The following is an 18756-nucleotide window of genomic DNA, read 5'->3' as shown; positions in this document are numbered from 1 at the left end:
ATGCTGGCTGCAGAGGGCTCCCTGGGGACCTCCTGATGCAAGGATGGGCCAGAAGCAACATGTGGTTTGGCCCTCTGAGTTCCTCCCAGGTAAATAAAAATCGTGCTTGCTCCCAAACACAGAGCCAGGCACCAGCTAAGACTTCCCACACACCATCTCCTCTCATCCTTGCAGCAGACCATAAGCTACTAGCTTCCTCCTCTTCGTGCTCAGGAGCTGAGGCCTCAGAGAGGGTGGGCCACTTTCCCAGGCTGCCCCGCCCGGCAGGAGTGGCAGGGACAGGAATCAGGCCTTGTCGGCCCAACCAGAGCCCAGGCTCCTCTGGAGGCAGGAAGGTGCTGCGTTTCCCTCAGATGCCCTGTGCAGCCTCTGCACAGAGAAGGAGCTGAGGAACGAGCTCTGGGCTGAACAGAACCAAATATGGCTCCCGGGGGAACTAGATCCTGTTTCCTGTGGGACGCAGAGCCCTTGAAGGCGTTCCTGTGGCCCCACTCCTAGCACCCAGCCTGGCACAGGGTGATGCTTAGGCAAGGTTTGTGGACCCGTCAAGGAGGTAATAGCTAATATTCCTGTGGAATTTATGCTGTGGCCCAGATCTGCTATAGGAGATGCACAATACAATTTTCCCATTCTGTTACTCTGGCTGCTTTCTTCCATGAAAATAATCGTTTCCCCCATCAGCTGCCCACTCCAGCCTCCTTCGCTCTCCCTCTGAGCTAATCTAAGCATGTCTGAAAGATGCCTTTCCCCCTCGTCCCACTAATTAGAAGGTCCCTTCAGTTCCCCCGTGGATGGGGATGGGACAGCCATTGGGCTGCAGCACAAGCCACAACCTTCCATTTCCTACAGGCAGGGCTGAATGGCCCCACTGGACAGATGAGTAAGACTGAGACCCAGAGGAGCTAGATGACTTGTTCAAGGCCACCCGGCAGCCTAGAGGCCAACTTAGGGTGGTTTCCAGATCTGCCCAGCCCCAACACTCACGCACTTCCTTCACCACCAAATTCCCTTCCCGCCCTGAGATGCTTCCCTTCCCGATACAGTGTGGCCAATGCAGATCTCAGAATGTGTCAAGACAGTGATACCAGATCCGTCACCTTAGGGTGGAATGAAGGGAGCACCTGGGGATCAGCTTACTAATTCGAGGGGCCGATGAATTATTCAGGCCACCATTAACTTGGAGGCCCTCTCAGACTCCTCTCTCTTTCCCCTGCTCCAGACCCTCAGATCCTGGCCTGCCCCAAGCTCGACAGACCTGCGGGGGCCCCCCAGTGAGGAGATGCTGGCAGAGCTGGGGTCCTGTCTGCTGCTGGTGGTGGTGCTGCTGGGCCCAGGCCCCAGGGCCCATGCCATGAAAGGTAGGTGCTCACGAGGACAGGCAGGCTCTGTGAGGGGGTGGAGGGTGGCTGCCAGGGTCTCAGAAGGTTTCCATGTGGGAGGCCAGAAAGCAGGAGGCCTTTCTGGGGGGAGTTGACTGAGTTGGATGTCTTTGCTTCTGAGACGGTGAAAGACAGTATTTGCAGAGTGCCTGTAAATATGATTGCATTTAATCTTCACCACAAACCTCAAGGTGGGCATGAGTCCTCCATTTTACAGATGAAGAAACTGAGGCAGAGAGAGGTTAAATAACCTGTCCAAGGAGACATAGTTACCAAGGGCTAAGGGAGTGGCTCCGAGAACAGTGGAAGGTTTATTGCACTTCCCCACCGCAAGCCAGGTGAAATCAGAGTTCCTCCTGATGGCATTCGGCATCTCGCATGTTTGACCCCAATCTCTATAAAACATCTAGCCTCGGTCCCCTGTGTCCCTTGGGCACCCCGTGCTCTGGCAGAGGATCATACCCCTTCTGGAAATGCTTCACCCTCTGTCTGGAAGGTCCCTGTTTTCTTTCTCATCTATCAAACTCAGATCAAATACCACCTCCTCCAGGAAGCCTTCCACATCCTCCATCAGCCTCAGAGGCTCCCACCTGGGAGCTCCCAAAACTCTGTGCCTGACTCTGGCCCCGGGTTGCCTTGTGCTGCTCCAGCCCTGTTGTGTCGTGTGCCTGTCTGTGAACAGTATCATTTCACTGGTCTTCAAGGGCTGTGCGTGTTGGGGCGGGGGGGGAGCGCTGAGCAAGCAGCCCTCAGTACCTGGTTTTCCTACAGGCTCAAGTGGGGCTTAAAGAAGGAAAGGGAAGGGGTGCCTGGGTGGCTCAGTGGGTTAAGCCTCTGCCTTCGGCTCAGGTCATGATCCCAGGGTCCTGGGATCGAGCCCCGCAGCGGGGAGCCTGCTTCCTCCTCTCTCTCCGCCTGCCTCTCTGCCTACTTGTGATCTCTATCTGTCAGGTGAGTAAATAAAATCTTAAAAAAAAAAAAAACAAAAAAGAAGGAGGAGGAGGAGGAAAGAGAATGGGTCAGTCACTTCATTGGTGGCGGAGGTGGGCTGGGTACCCAGGCGTCTCTCTCCTTCCTGTAGCGGGAGAAGCCAGCTGTTCCTATTTTCCAGCCTCGGGGGTTTTGCGGCCCCAGGGTGACCCTGGGGTTCAGGACGTCTGAGTCCCAGAGAAAAAGGCCTCCGCTTGTGCCAGCAACTGGGGCCTCCTTGGCCACAGGAATTCTGCTCCAACACTCCCAGGGCTTTTGCTGTCCCGTGGGCAGGGCTGGGGGAAGGACAAGGACAGACACTGGACAGGCTGTCTCTCTGTCCTCTTGTTGTAAAGGCACAAATCAGACAGGGTTCCTGCCTGGCCTGCCATAGGAGTCAGGCCTGGAGCCTGGTCAGGCCTGAGCTGGGTGTACATCTGCGGCCATTGAGGGAGTAATTCTGTCTCATCGGTGCTCACAGCCACCCCATTTCACAGATGCAGGACTGAGGCTCTGGGAGGCTAGGTGACTGTGAATTTGCACCATTTCCTCCCTCCAAATTTTCCCCACAAACGACCTTCTTGTCCCTCCTGGTCAAACTCAAACATCACCTTCCCTGTGAACCTGTCCCTCCCCTAACAGTGCTGGCCCAGCAAGATTAGCCCCCCTTCCCTCGGGCCCCCTATGGCATTGCTGACAGCTGCCCCCATTCCACAGTGCGCTCCCCCTGGGGGTGCGGGGTGCGTGCTGAGTCAGCCCAGGCCCAGTACATGCTTTTTGGCCTTTTCAGTGAACAGAGCTAGGAAATTAATTTTTTTTGAATAAAAATAAATCTTAAATTCATACTGTCTTTAATTCACACTGAAGATCACAAGCATTCTATTTAATTTTTTAATTTTATGGTTGTATTGCTCTCCTCTTACGTGGAACATCTTAGCTTCTATTGACATTAACAGACGTGCTTTATTCCAATTTATAAAATACTGTAAGAGAGCAGTTCTGACTGTTACTACAAACAATAAGTCTCCTGAGTCAAGTTTCAGATTTCTTTGTGCTGCGTTCTGTCCTGGGGACATATCCCACTAGGAAGGCACAGTCCAAAAAATATATTTCCAAGTCATCTGAGATCATTTTCCTCCATGTGAATGTGTTTCCAACCTGATATGTAGTTAAGTTCTTTCGTTTCACTTTGGGATTTTTTAGGGGTTACTTAAAAATGGATTTTCGCTCATTTAAAAATTGTACTAAAAGTCATTCATGATTATAAAGTCAAAATTATAACACAAGTCGCTTTGAAAGAGGTCTAGCTTCATGCCTGTTTCCCTCCTGTGTGTTTACTCCTTCCCTTGACAGAAAATCATTTTTATTTGTTTCCTTCCATTGTTTTCTTTTTTTAAAAAAAGATTTTATTTATTTGTTTGACAGAGAGAGAGAGAGATCACAAGCAGAGGGAAAGGGAGTGGGAGAAGCAGGCTCTCTACTGATCAGGGAGCCGGATGCGGGCCTCGATCCCAGGACCCTGGGATCATAACCTGAGCCAAAGACAGAGGCTTAACCCACTGAGCCACTTTGGTGTCCCTCTTTTTTTAAATATAAGCAAACACGTGCATGTAAGAATGCACTCGTGACTACAGTGAAACAGGCCGTGCTCCTCTTCACTGAGGGTGGGGGTGTTAGCATTTGTAATTTTCAAATTCCCTACGGCACACGCCTAGGATCCGGCATATAGTACTGTTGTATCTAAAATTATAGGTCCGCCCGGACGCTTCCATCTCCTCTCTCTGCTTTGTTTTTCTCCGTCGCACTAATCACTCTTCACGATGCTCTGTTTTACTCGCTGTGTTTATCATCTGTGCTCCCATCAGAAGCCCACAGGAGATTCCGAGAAGGCAAGAACTTTTTTGTCTGTTCTGTCCCTGCCGAAACCCCAGCACCTAGAACATTGCCTAGCCCTCAGACGGTATTTGTTGAATGAGTAAAAATGTGCTTGATAAGTACTTGAGGATTCAGCAGATGAATGAGCAAACGTACACATCCATGAATTGATTTAGGTCACGGCCTCATGCTCCCTCACCCCATCCCAAAGACCCAGCTTTGTGGCCAGGTCCACCACCCAGGGCCCCAGTGCTGACTGAGCCTTTCTTCCCTCTTGCTCCAGGTGTCAAATGTGGGGGTGTGCTCTCAGCACCTTCCGGAAACTTCTCCAGCCCCAACTTCCCCAGGCTCTACCCCTACAACACAGAGTGCAGCTGGCTGATCGTGGTGGCCGAGGGCTCGTCGGTGTTACTCACCTTCCATGCCTTCGACCTGGAGTACCACGACTCCTGCGGCTTCGACTACCTGGAGGTGTACAACGGGGCCTCGGGGGACAAGGGCAGCCTGCTGGGGAGGTTCTGCGGCCAGGTGCCCCCACCACCCTTCACCTCTTCCTGGCATGTCATGTCTGTCGTCTTCCACTCAGACAAGCACGTGGCCAGCCATGGCTTTTCTGCAGGCTACCAGAAAGGCAAGGAAGGGGGGCCCTGCGGGGATCGGGGGAGGGGGAAGAGAGCCAGGGGCTGAGGCAGGGCTTGCTGGCTGCTCCCGAGCCTGGGTGACCCTGCTGCAGCAGCTCGGGGGTCAGGACAGCTTCCAACGGCGTTCGAGGGGGTTGTGGGTCCCCACCTTCACGGCAGCAGTCCTGGGAACACTGGGAAGGTCTCACTGTACCCAGGGCAAGGCCTCTTGGGCTCGCCATCGTCCTTTTTATCCCATGCATGGCATCAGGGTGAAGGGGAGGACACCATGCTACCCCTGCTGCCTGTCCCTCTGCGGTGCCCTGTCACTTACAGTCACAGGGACCCCCCCGCCCCCACACCTCCCCCCAAGTCCTCTGGAGTAGAAGTTTCATGAGGGCCATCTGTGTGGAGCTGGTGACGGTCTCCCTCCCCAAGCCTTACGTAATGCCCCTTACCTTGCCGAGCCCTACCCCTCCCTCCCTCAGCCTGGAAACCCGCCCCTTGGTCCTAGTGAGGGGAGCAGAGGCTTTGCTCTCCTCCCCTTTCCACCAGTCTCCTAGCCTCTCTGCATACACTCAAACCTCTTCCCTTCTCCCAAGGCCTTACTCATGTCAGCTCAAGCCACAGACACCCACAGATGCTCCTGGGGCACAGGGTTCCCCAAAACAATGATCGGGAGGCTCCGGTGGGACACCCCTCCCTGAGCTGGCTTTAGAGGCACAAAACTTCGGAATGCTGAAACACAAGAATTACAGACCAGTCTCAATATGGTTTTGGAGTTTTGGACTCTTCAGTTTTTAAAATGTTAGAGTATCAAAGTTATAATACCGTAAGCAATGTTTCCAAATTTTTAAAAACAGGAGTACCATTAGACCAAATGGAAGCTTATATAGAAAGGAGGTAAAGGGAGTATTTTCTTGGTAAGCATTTACTGTATTTTGGAAGTTCACGTTTTTAACATTTGCTTATTATAAGCCAATCACTGAAAACAGAAGTCAGTACAATGGCCTCCAATAAGTGAAATTTTTGCATATGACCTGTGACTGTGGATACTGTCGTCCAGCTCATTAAAGAGAGCTTGAAGACAGCATAGGAGTGAAATTTGCCTCACATGCAGGCAGATAGATGCCCCGGGGGGCGGCTGCAAAGCTCCAGAACACAGCTCAAAAGCTTCTGCTAAGGGTGTTACATGGAAAATGATCTCACAGACTGTCAAAACCTGCTGTCTCGTTTCACAAACAATGAAGTTAAGAGCAGAGAGGGGGTGTGCTTTCCCAAGGTGACACAGCTGAGAGTGGGAACACCAGGACAAAGGAAGTATTAGCCACCCCACCCAGAGCAATGCCCGGTTCACAAAGCCAAGCCCTGGGGTGAGATTCTGGAGTCTTGGGAAACCAGGTTGCCCGCCACTCCACCTCCCCGGCCTCCAGCTGGTGGGGACATTCATCACCACCCACCTCCTAGCTGGATGGGCAGTGCTGGGCTCCAGAAGGCTTTCTTTCATCAGCCTCAGAGACTCTGCACGAGCCTGTGCTTGCTGGTTCAGGCTGGGCAGGTCTTCTGACCTCTCGTATTCCCACGCAGCTCAGGGAGGCTGTCACTTGCCCAGGGTCGTGGCCCTCCTAGAGGACAGAGCTGAAGACGGACACCTGTCTTCAGACTTCAAGCCCATCTCCACTTCACCAGATCCTCTCTGCAAGCCTCTGTTTCCTCTGTTAGGGAGCTTTGGGAACATTCCTGCGCAGTGGGCCTGGTAGGAGGGGACAGTGAGAATCTCAAGGTCAAGTGCCCAGGCTCTGCAGCCAGGCAGGTCCTGCCGTCCTGTTACCAGCTGGGGTGGGCGGGGCGGGGGGGGGCGCCTGCCATCAGGGCCCCACCCAGATTCCTGGGGCCTCGTCACTTCAGTGGCTCCTGCCAACCTCCGCATCTCTATGTGAAGGTTTCTTCTGAAGTCTTGGCAGGTTACCTCCATCTTCCCAGCCCTCGGCCTGGACTCTTGGGAGCTGGTGTATGACTATCCCACCTCCCTTTCTCTCAAGTCACATAACTCTGAGTGTGTGCCTGACGCCATTCCCAGAGTTCCCCCAACAGGGCTGGCAGCTGGCTTGACAATGCCCTTTACTGGCTCTTCTATCTCCCACATAGAGTCCTTGCGCTCACACCCTTGTCTCAGGGCTGGTCTGGGTGAACCCAGACTCCCCCAGGTAAGTTACTTACCTTCTCCGTGCCTCCACTGTCACAACCATAAAATGGGGAGAACCACTGTGCATTCCCCTAGGGTGATGGTATTGGTGTCAAAGACAGTGTCATTGCCAAGTGCCAGGTCTATGCCTGCCCCTTAGCAAGCGCTCAGTGATGGTGACAAGGTTCCCAAGGTTCCCATGGGTGACATCCCCCCCATGGGGGAGGCACGTTGGGGGATATCCGGTTCCCAAGGGAGGGGCTTGGGGGGCCACGGGGAGGAAGAAAGTTCAGCTCAGGAGGGCTTCTTTGCAGATGTGTGTGGTGGCGTCCTGACGGGCCTTTCAGGGGTCCTCACCAGCCCCGAGTACCCAGACAACTACCCCAACAACGTGGAGTGCCACTGGGTGATCCGGGCCTCCGGCCCCGCCACCGTCAAGCTGGTGTTCATGGACTTCCAGGTGGAAGGCAATGAGGAGTGCACCTATGACTACGTGGCCGTGCTTGGGGGGCCTGGCCCCGCCCACGGGCATCACTACTGTGGCAGCATGCGGCCCCCTACTCTTGTGTCCCTGGGCCACGAGCTGCAGGTGATCTTCAAGTCTGACTTTAACATTGGAGGCCGGGGCTTCAAGGCCTACTACTTCTCAGGTAGAAGGGGCTGGGGCTGTACCTCGAGTCTCTGTGCATGTTGTGTGTGTCCCTGCCCAGCCAGTGCCAAGGTAGAAGCATGTCACCTCCTCTGTGACGTCTTCCCAAATGGCTCAGAATTAGTCCAATCTTTCAACTCCTTCTGGAGGTTGTTTGGTTTTGGTTTTGTTTCTGCAGCGTTAATCTAACATTTATCATTTATGTTTGTGGTTGGCATGTTGATCTCCCTGACCGAGCTCCTATGGGTTTGTCTCTGTACCTGCCACATAAAAGGGATTCAGTGTGTGTACAAATGAATGAATGAACCCTTGACAGTGAAATGAACTAGACAGTGGAGGAGATGGAGAAGGAAATAGACGACAACAACACACTGTGATCTGTGTTAACAGTAAGAATCACGGATGACTTCTTGGAGGAGGAGACAGTTGACTAGTGCTTTGAAGGAGTTAGCCGGAGGCAGAAGGAAGGGAAGGGTATTCTGGGAAGAGATATCAGCATGCCTGAAGGCAGGAAGGACAAAGAGGGTTTAGTGTGCTCGTATGCTAGGTGTTGTTTGGGGAGGCTACAAGGTAGGGCTGGATGTAGGGCAGTGAGAAAATGCACAAAGTCATATCATGAGCCACCTGTCTGTCAAGTCCAAGTTTGGACTCAACTCCAAGGACAAGTATTAGGTCTGGTGATTGAATTCCTAACAGGACCAGCCCTTGTGAAGTGGACTGCTAATTGGAATGAGAGTCCTGGCCTTCAGCTAGTTTCCGTTTAAAGCAGGCTTTGGGATCAGTTGTCTGGTTTGCCAGCCATGGTGCCCACCACCCACCAGGCTGGATTTAGGACCTTTATGGAGCCCACTGCCCAAGAGGGTGACAGTCTCCAACTTTTCTTATTGTTATCCCTTCTGTCCCACTCTCCCCAACCCAGGAGAATGCCAGGAGGTGTACACAGCCATGCGGGGCAACTTCTCCAGTCCCCAGTACCCCAGCACCTACCCTAACAACATCCACTGCCATTGGACCATCCGCCTGCCTCCAGACTACCGGATCAGGCTGTTTTTCCTGGACCTGGACCTAGAGGGACCCAACAGCCTGACCAGGACCTGTGACTTCGACTATCTGGCGGCCTTTGATGGGGCCAGTGAGGAGGCCCCCCTGCTGGGAAATTGGTGTGGCCACCACCTGCCAGCACCAGTCACCTCGGGCCACAACCAGCTCTTGCTTCTGCTGCACACAGACCGCAGCACCACCCGAAGGGGCTTCTCCGTGGCCTACATTGGAGGTCAGCTGGGGTGGATGGTGTGGGTGTGCTGATGGCGGGGATGGGGGCCGAGTCTGGGGTCCTTCACAGCTTCCTCCCTCCATCCCACCAATCTCTTCTCGGGAGGCTACAGCATCACCGACTGCTGCCCTGGGACCCCTGAGACCACACCGATATGGCCCTTGCTTATTTCCACCCCACAGAGCCCTGTCTCTCCAGCTTCCCCTCCACGTGCCCTAGGTCCCCCCTTTTCCCTCCTTTCCCCTTGGGCCCCTGGCATCTCTCATGCATGGTTTGTCCTGTGTATCAGGGTTAGTACACAAAATATGGCCATATTCCTTATGATAAACAGTTGGTATAACCATGGAGATGTGGACAGGCTTTGCTTGTATTGGTCATAAATCCTGACTGGCAGTGGCTTAGACATGGCTTTTGTTTTCCTCACATAACAAGAAGTCTGGAGCTAGGGAGCTGCTTTGTTGGGTTAGGGACTTAACACAGTCTCAGCTGGTATCTCTGGGATTCTCTTGACCTCATGACTGCAAGATGGCTGCCACAACTCCAGACATCATGTCCACATTCCAGGCTGGAAGACCGTAGAGGAGATGGCAGCTACAAATGTCCCGTCATCAGGAAAATGAAGGCATTCTCAGAAGTCCTTAAAAGACTTTTTGGTCTTGATATTTGAATTTGGCCAGGTGTCATGCTCAGCTGCAGAGGCAGCTGAGGACGTTGGCACTGGGTTTTTCCAGCTTCCGTAGTGCCTGTTAGATTTGCCTGCCAGCAGCCTCCCCCATCTTCTCCCCTCTTCCCGCCACCCTTCCCTGGCCCATGGGCCCAGAAAAACCCCTGCTCTGGACCCATTTGCCCTCTACCTGAGGAGGTGAAAGCTTCTTATTGTGCTTGGTATGGAAAGGGAGGTGCAAGGAGAGGAAACACTTCACTGTAGTCCCATGGGCTGGGGGTGACGGGGGGCGGGGGAGACAGCCAAGACTAGAACCCCTGCCTGCCTTCTTTGTGGCCCAGCAGGGAGCCAGAGCTGAGCTCAGACAGACCAGGGCCACATCCAAATGCTGCTATTACCGACCATCCAGTGGCCTCCTCCATGCAAGGGGTCGATGAATGCCCTCTGCAGGCGGTCATTTGGATGAAAAGAGGGAACAGGAGATATCCTTGCTGAGGGTGGATTTCTCTCCCTCACGCATGCGTCTAAAGCCTGGTCTGCTTTCAAGCATCTTCCCTCTGTCCTTAGCCCCTACACAAGTGGTGATGGGGAAGGACAGGGCTGCACCCCAGCGAGCTAGTGGCAGTGAGTGGCCTGGGCAGACCCACCCTCCAGGGCCCCAGGTGGCTCCATCCATAACCTAGGGGAGGAGAGCTATCCCTTGGGAGAGCGACCCCTCCTAGGGTTTCACTCCAGAGAGCCGGGGAGACGGGGTCTGTCACAGCTAGCCGGCAGGTGGTTTTTCTTCTCTGCGGGTCTCACTTATCCCACTTGTAAAATGAGGAGACTGGGTGAAGGACCTTTAAGGTCCCCTTTGGTTCTGATAGTCTTATTTCCAGGCCTGGGTCCTCCCTCTCCCAGCAATGAGGGATCTTGGACAAGCCCCTTCTTCTTCTGGAGCCTACAGAGCTCGAGGGTGGGGCAACTCTGAACCCGACTGTTCCAGGGGCAGGAGCCCCCACTCCCACCTGCCCCACCCCCCTGCCCAGATTCCTGTGGGACCCCAGGCCGGACAGGGGCACTCATGCTGGGGCGAAGCTCCAGAGGTGGCCCAGGCTGCCGGTGGCCTCCCGGCTAGAGGACAACCTCAGCATCAATCAGGGTGCTGCGCCGTTCAGCGCTACCGAGATCATTGTGGGAGACAGCGGGCCGATAAATCGCTAGCTGCCCAGACACGAGAGGCTGAAATATGTCTGAGGCATTTCCCCGAGAGGGCCTGAGAGTTCCGGGCCTCTGCCTGCCCGCTCTCCCTTGCCCGCCCGCTGGCCACCCCTCCCTCCCCCTCCACTGCCCCCTCTCTAGCCCGAACTCCCCCCGTACACACACACATACTCCAATACACCCAGACATGAAAAGCTGCACCGTCTGGCCCTGGAGGGCTGCAGGAGCCCCCCAGATAGGATGGAGGGGGGGATCATCGATAAAATCCCGGCTCAACCCCTGCACACAACTTCACCTCTCAGAGCTTCAGTTTCCAGAAGTGTAAATTGGGTTTCATTGTGCCCACCGCATGGGGTCCTCGTGGGGAGAGAGTGGGGCTTCCTTCTCCGCCCTTTGCAAAGCTGCCATTCTGCCCCACTGCCATACATACTCTGCCTTTCCCTGTCCTGCTTCTCTGCTTGATTTTCCTTCATCCCGCTCTGACACATCTTTCATTTTACATCCATATCGCCCCCTTGCCCAACTAGAATATCAGCTCCAAGAAGGCAGGAAGTTTTGGCTGTTGGGGTTGTTGGTTTTTTTTTTTTTTTTCCATTTCTTTTTCTGTGGTGCTTAGAATAGTGTCCTGCACGTAGTAGGCCATCAAGAAATATTTGTTAAATGGTTGAATGAATTGCTGGGCACATGGTAAGGAGATCAGCACATCATAGCTCTTCTTATGATTAAGAATATTCATTCATTCATTCAATCACTTACTCACTCATTCACTCATTCATTCACACAGAATTCGCAGCACCTGCCAAGTTCAAGTGCTGGGCTGTGAGGACACAAGAAGGCCAGGTGCCTGCCCTGGGGAGCTCCTAGTCTGATGGAGTGAAATGGAGTAACACACATGAAACATCCCCATTAGGCTGCATAGATGTCTCCCGACTCTGGGCCCCGGTTTTCCCACACATCACCCCTTGGATGGGGTCTCAGGGTGGTGGGGGCCGACTTCCTGGACCTAAGGCCTCCAGCAGCTCCTTCCCTCCGTCCCCAGTCGTGCCCATGAACGTGAGCTGCTCCCGCACGGACTTCCAGATCCTGATCTCCGCACAGGCACTGGCGCCCCTGGAGCGGACCAAGGTCTACTTGGGCAGCCGCAACTGTGCTGCCCAGGAAGCTGGTGGCACCTTCCGGATCCAGGCCCGCTTTGACACCTGCGGCACTGAGTCTCAGGTAGGGGCTGGGGGGGGAGGGTGGGGAGGGCAGGTGGGAGGGAGTGGGCCTGACCCCTGCTGAGAGGCACCTGCCATTCCTGAGAATTCAGCTTCTCTTCCTGGCTCAGTGACCCCACCACTAAACTGGATCAGTGTAGACAGGACAAAGAACTCAGATGAGAGACAGAGAAGGGAGCCCTGCTGTGTAACCCAGCGACAACCCTATTGAAGATTCCTCCTGCAAGGCCCTGACCCTGACCATCGCTGGAGGCCTTCCTGATGTTCCTTCCCTTCTCCCAGGAACTCCCCATCACCCAGACCTCACCACTTCAAGACTCAGAGCTGCAGGAGCCCGGCTGCCTCCAGCTGCCCCTTCCCCAACCTGTGATCCAAATGGCCCCTGCGCTCCACAGAACAAAAGGGCCTTTCACGTAATGGGATCCACTTCCCTCCAAAGGCAGCATGGCTTACAGATGAATTTTTTCCACTCCGTATATTTTCAAGGCCTTGACCCCAGATCTGGGGCCCTCAGAGTCCCTGGGCCGTGGCCCAAGTATCTCAGATGTCTGCATTCTTGGGGACAAGTGAAAGGGGAAAGGAGAGACACCCCCCTTCTATGGAGAGCCCACCCCCACCCTCACGCCTTGGTATCCGGGGATGTGCCAGACTGGCTTGGCAGAAACCATGCACTTCCCAGCAAACTGTGCCACCCTGCCTCCCACATTAGCCAAATGTCCCCTCTAGCCCACCCGTCTACTCCCCCAGCCTCCGGTGACTTCTGTCCTTTTGACCTGAGGAGAGAGGTGGGGGCAGTCTTGGCCACCAAGAAGATTTCCCCTCACCCTGACTCTGTGCCCTAAATCCCCCAGGGGTGTTCTGTGGACACTCCACAGAGTCATGAAATGACGGGGACAGAGAATCCCAGAGGCAGGGAACCATGAAGCTGAGAACCAGGAAGTATGACGGACTCTCAGTGGCTCCGAGGCTGGAACCTCTACCATAATTTGGAGCCACAGAATCACAGAATCTTGGGGCTAATGCCATAGAAACATAAAGGCTGAGCACCTTAGACTCCTGGATTCCTAGTGTCGCCCTTATATGTCCTACATGCATGAACACCCGTCTCTGCCCTGAGTTGCTCTCAAAGAGGCACAGCTCGAACAGCCCAAGGCAATGCCAAGGCAATGCATCTCTTAAAAAACACTGGAGACTTGATTTCATAACCATAACAGTGCATCTTGTGTGGCTGGCTTTTTCCCTTCAAGTCTCTCGCTCACCAAAAACCCCTAGAACTTCCACTTTATGTGATTTTTTTTCCTCCTTTCTTTATCACATGGACTGACTTTACTGGGTCCCCTTCCACTCACAGGCCCTGTCTTCCTTCGCCCAGTGTCCCTGTTCTATACCACAAAAATCCAGGACACCAGTCCTCCTTAGAGGGTCTGGGGACAGACAGGTCGAGGGCACAGATGCAGAAGCCTCCTTTGTGGATGTGGAATCAGAGCCTTTTGGAAGCCCCTTTGTAACTCAGAGGGGTGGCCCAGTGTCCAGGGACGCCAGGTCCCTACTGCTCCTGCCTGCCCACTCCATGTGAGACAACTTACTCATCTAGAAGCTTCATCTCAGAAGTGCCACCACTGGACGTGGGAGATCAGGCAGCCTGAGGGGTCTAACGGCTGCTGTGGACATGGGGCAGGTGGGGAGAGTAGGCCAATACAGCCCCCTGCCCTGGACCCCACCAGACTGCCCATCACAATGCTGTCCCTCGGATCCTGGCCCGAACACCCCATGGTCTTCTTAGCAACTTGATTCCTGCCTCCCTCCTCTGCAGGGGTAGGGAAGGTCACTGGGATGTGCGCCCCTCATTTCACTCCTCAATGGCTCTTCTTAACCCTGGGTGGTGCCACTGGGATGGCCAGGAACTCAAAAGGAGGGACACACCATGGTTGCAGGTGTCATTGGGGGGAAGGATTCCAGGAGGAAGGAAGGGATAGCCAAGGGATAGAGCTTCCGACTGGGAGGCAGGAGACTTGGCTTCAGGACCCAGCTCTGGGCAAAGTACTGCCTTTGCTGGGCCTCAGTAGTCACATCAGTAAATTGCCAAAAAGGGAGATTGAACTAGATGCTTTAAAGCCCACTTTGGTTCTACCCTCTTTGGTTCGAGTGAGGCCCTGCAGCTAAGAGCTGGGCAGATCCAGGTGAGCGCACGTTCCCTGTCAGTTTGTCATGTGACCTCAGACAAGGGATTTAACTTCCGGGCCTCAGTTTCCTCATCTGTGAAATAGGGATTAAATGGTACCAATAAGGGAGGGTTGTAGTGAGAATGAAATGAGATAACATTCTTAAAACAGAGCCTGGAACAAGGCAGATGTCCTTGCTGTTACTATCTTTCATAGACCCCGTCTCCTTGAAGCCAGAGCAAGCGTGGACCCATCAGATCTGATATCCTTCCAGACACCCCATAGTGTCCCCTTTACAGGTGGGAACATTGAGGTTCCAAGTGAGGAGGGAGTCGGTGGCCAAGCTGGGCCTAGAACCTAGGCTCCTAAAGTTCTTCTTCCTTGGCACTAGAATCCCCTAGAATCCCCAACTATCTAGAGGCACAGGGTCAGGCCTGGCCCCTTCAGGTGTGAGTGACTGTCCCTTGACCCCCACAGAGGAGGAACAACACCTTGGTGATCGTCAGTGTGCTGTACATCGACTTCTCGGCTGGTGGGCAGGAGGACATCCATGAGTATGAGGTCCGCTGTGAGCCACGGCGCAAGGAGGCTTCTGTCCATCTGCTGTCTGGCTCCGACTGGCTTGGGCCCTATGCTGCCACAGCCGAGCACCTTCAGGAAGCACCCCCCAGGGATGAGGTGGAGGCCCCGGAGGGCCCTGTGGCCATGGTAGCTCAGGACACCAGTGACATTGTCTTCCTGGGCCTTTGCATCCTAGCCGGAGTCCTCATGGTCATTGCCATCGTGGTCCTGATGCTGCTGTGAGTGGGCAGGAAGCTGGGTGCGGTCTTCCCTGGGGGGCAGCTGGGGGTCCCACAACAGGGGCAGGGCCGGGTGTCATCGACTTGTTGGTTGCTACTGGCAAGTCACCGTCCCTCTCTGAGTCTCACTTTCCTAAGGAGGATCCATGCGCCCTCTACCTCACAGAGTTGGCATGAGGCTCAGAGAAGAGCCTGATGGATCCGAACTTTGTAAACTACGGCATGTTGTGTGTGTGTGACTGTTACCGATTTCAAAGATAGTCTGCTATCGAAAGAAGTCTCCGGTGTGTGTTACTTGCCAATGTGGAGAGCTGGGGACAGAGGGTAAAACCGACCGTCCATAAATACACAGAGCTTCACCAACTCGGGGTAAAAATAAGGGCATCTCTTATTTTTCCAACTCATCGCTATTCGCAAGCCTTCATTGGCAGGAAGCTCAGTAACCGTCCAGGGCCCTCCACTCTCCAGAACTGACTCAAGACCCTTGAGGACTTTGCCTCCAGCAAACCCCAACCGCCTCCAAACTCCAGGAACAGAAAGGGAGCTGACGCCGTCATCCCAGCCTCCGCCTGGTGGTGTTGCTGTTGGCGCCTGGTTGTGCGCCCCCCAGTGGATCCTATTTGGGGAGGGGGCAGCGAGACTGCTGGGTGGGATCCCTGTGTCAAACACTGGCAGGCCCACACTGTGCACCGCAGGGAGGCTGCAAGCAGAGGACTGGTGTCTCTTTCACGCTGGTGTTTTCCTTACATCGATGGGGGTCCTTGACTCCCCTGATGTTCCCCTTCAGATGAGTTCTCTTTGGAGACTGAGGGACTTCTGCCATTGGACCTCACTCAGACCTACTCCAGCAACCCAGTGTTTCTCTACGTTTACCCTGTGAGGGGGCGGGGGTTGGGTTTCCGGTGTTTTCCTCTGAGAGGGGCTCTGGCATCCTCCTGAAAATTGTTCCAGCCGTCCCCAGAGCTCTATGGATCAAGAAGTGGAACAAACTTGTTAATGAAAAATAAACAAAAAAACGCAGTTACAATAACACTGCTTTCCCCTGCCCACCTGTATATTTGCATAATGAATCCCTCACAATCAATAGAAATCTCCACATGGACCCTGCTGACCACGGGTATCAATTAAACATATTGTAGCCCGGTTACAGTTCCTTCAACAACCCAGCCAACATCTGCTTGTTTCCAGCTTTGTCCCCACTGTTGTAATGGGTTCCAAGCACACAGCAGCGAAGAAGTCAAATGAGATTCCTGCCTTCAGGATGCTTAATTACATCTGGTGTAGCAGTGTCAGGGAGAGGGAGGAGACAGTTGGTAACTTGCAGAAAAAACAAGAGAGAAAAGAGCTAACAAAGTAAAAAATGAATTAAGCAAGGGGAAAAGAGTTGTCTGGACATTAGGAGAACTGGGCTCAAGTCCAAGTTCTTCTTATTAGTTATGTGAACCTGGGCACTTAGGTCACTTAGATTGCATAAGCCTCGATATACCCATCTGCAAAATGGGGCCACTGTTCATAGCGTGCTGTGAGAACGTAGCAACACAATGAGCAAGGGAAGTCTGGCAGGGTACTGTGCCAGCAGGGGAGTCTTGACTGACATCCTGGCCTGTCAGGGTGGAGGCCCCTGGAGGAGGGGCCCCTTCCTCTTTTTCTCCCACCCACCTTCTCCTTTTCAGACTCCTCCAGATGCTAAGCTAACTTTGCCAGCCTACCAACCACCTGGGTCTCAGTTTCTTTGGACAGGACTTGTCACATACCAAATCCTCTTTGAGGGCATCCCACAGGGTCCGCCTTCTTGCCTGCAAAGTGGGGTGATGTGAATAACACCTGCTCCATCAGTTCTGGGGGAGGGATACTACATGAGATCCTGCATGACTATGCGCAGCTCCTGAGAAGGATTCAACACACCTCAGTGACTACCTTTGCCCTATGAGCTCACACAAAAGTTCTGGCCTAGAAAGCCAAGTTCTCCGCCCAACTTTGCCCCTGACTTGCTGTGTGACTTTAGGGAGACCACTTCCTTCTCTGGCTTCGGTTTCTGTTTTTCGTATGTGACAAGCGTCATTATCACCTCTGACGCCTCCACTGTCATAGCGACTTCCTGCAAGCGCCGACCATGTGGCAAGTTAGGTTGTAGATCCGCTCACTTAAACCTCCTGGTAAGGCAGACAGAATTGCCCCATTTCACAGATGAGGAAACTGAGGTTTGGGAAGGGAAATGCCTTACCCAGGGTCATTAGGTGATGAAAAGCTGGAGCTAGGCTGAGAGGAAGCAGTTCTTCTGTGAGCCGGGGACTGTGAACCAAGGGGGGCTTCTTGGGACCCCAGGCCCGGTTCTCAAAATCCAAGGACTGTGTCTGGTTGGGAAAGGACTGAAATGGCCGACAGGGAGAGGTGGGGCTTATCTTCACGGAGTGTCCAGATCCTGCCACTCTCAGCCCTCTGGGCAGCCAGCACGTTGATTATCCTGCCTGAGCTATGGGAAATGACAGTCTTTATGACAGTACAGTGTCTATTAGAAATGAAAGGGCTGAAATGATACCCATTAGCCAACACGCCCAACCCCAGAAAGTGTCTAGGCATGGCAGATATGGCACAGCTTTCCTGTTCACCGACCAGTGTCCCCTTTGCAGAAAGTGGGGGACTTGAACCGCACCCACTGGCTATGTGACCTTGGGACTGCCTCCTCCCAGCTGGGAGCTTTGGGTCCTCTCACCAGCCTGTCCCTGTGGGACCAAGTTTACTGAGGAGGAGATCCTTGCTGGGCAAAAGAATGTGCTGGCCCTTGGAAAATGCCTTCTCACCTGTGGGTTGGGCAGACCTGCGTTCATTTGCACTCTTCCCTTGACTCTGTGACCTTGGGCAAGTTGCTTCACCTGTCTCAGACTCGGTTTCCTCACCTAAGGAACAGGGACACAAAGACTCCATTCGCCGAGTCCCACATCTGTGGTATCATGGTCCCCTGGTGCAGTCCAAGTCAAGGACATTCCCCAAGTGTGTGCTCTGCACTGCCACTGCACGACACGGCCCCCCCTTGGGTGCTCACTGGCCACGGGGAGGAACTGGGCATCTCAGGGTCAGGAGACATGCTCCCTGGAGGGACACTGCCAGCCAGGGGACCCCTCGCTTTCCCCCTGCCCTCCAGTTTCCCCGAGGCACCTCAGGCTGAGCCTGGAAGGACGCAGTCTATGTGGTCAGCTTCCTAGGACATGGAGCAGAGTAGAGAAGATGGACAGCAGATCTTGATGGGCAAAGAGGAACCAGCACAGAAATAAAGTGTTTTCCTTTTCTTTTCTTTTTTTTTTTAAGATTTTATTTATTTATTTGAGGGACAGAGAGAATGAGAGAGAGAGAGCATGAGAGTGGGGAGGGTCAGAGAGAGAAACAGACTCCCCAATGAACAGGGAGCCTGACGTGGGACTCGATCCTGGGACTCCAGGATCATGACCTGAGCTGAAGGCAGTGGCTCAACTGACTGAGCCACCCAGGTGCCCCAGGTGTTTTCCTCTTAAAGACTTTTGGGAACAAGACAAGGTTTAAATTGATGACTCAGCTTGGGTAAGCGCCAGAGGAGCCCAGAGGGATGACTCATGTTGCCAGAAAGACACATCAGGCAAAGGAGAGGGAATGGCATCCCAGGCACCGGGAACACCATGTGCTAATGGAAAGAGGTACGGAGGAGTATGTCACGATAAGGATGGGAAGAGGGCTGGGGAGATGGGCTTGGAGGTATGTTGGGGTGACGGTGGAAGGCGGGATGGGAAGT

General features: G+C 53.8%; 1 protein-coding gene across 1 annotated transcript; it reads left to right on the top strand.

Annotated features, from left to right (window-relative positions):
- Window positions 1-1279: 1279 nt before the first annotated feature.
- Window positions 1280-14997, top strand: CDCP2 (CUB domain containing protein 2). Its single transcript, XM_032844160.1, has 6 exons — window positions 1280-1358; window positions 4507-4854; window positions 7343-7678; window positions 8597-8950; window positions 11854-12032; window positions 14671-14997. The coding sequence occupies exons 1-6, from the start codon at window positions 1280-1282 to the stop codon at window positions 14995-14997; spliced, it is 1623 nt and encodes a 540-aa protein (XP_032700051.1).
- Window positions 14998-18756: the final 3759 nt, after the last annotated feature.

This window comes from Lontra canadensis, unplaced genomic scaffold (assembly GCF_010015895.1).
Source record: "Lontra canadensis isolate GAN:19392208 unplaced genomic scaffold, GSC_riverotter_1.0 scaffold148, whole genome shotgun sequence".
Lineage (NCBI taxonomy): Eukaryota > Metazoa > Chordata > Mammalia > Carnivora > Mustelidae > Lontra > Lontra canadensis.
The sequence above is the reverse complement of the archived record's forward strand: the minus strand, read 5'-3'. Positions and strand labels throughout refer to the sequence as shown.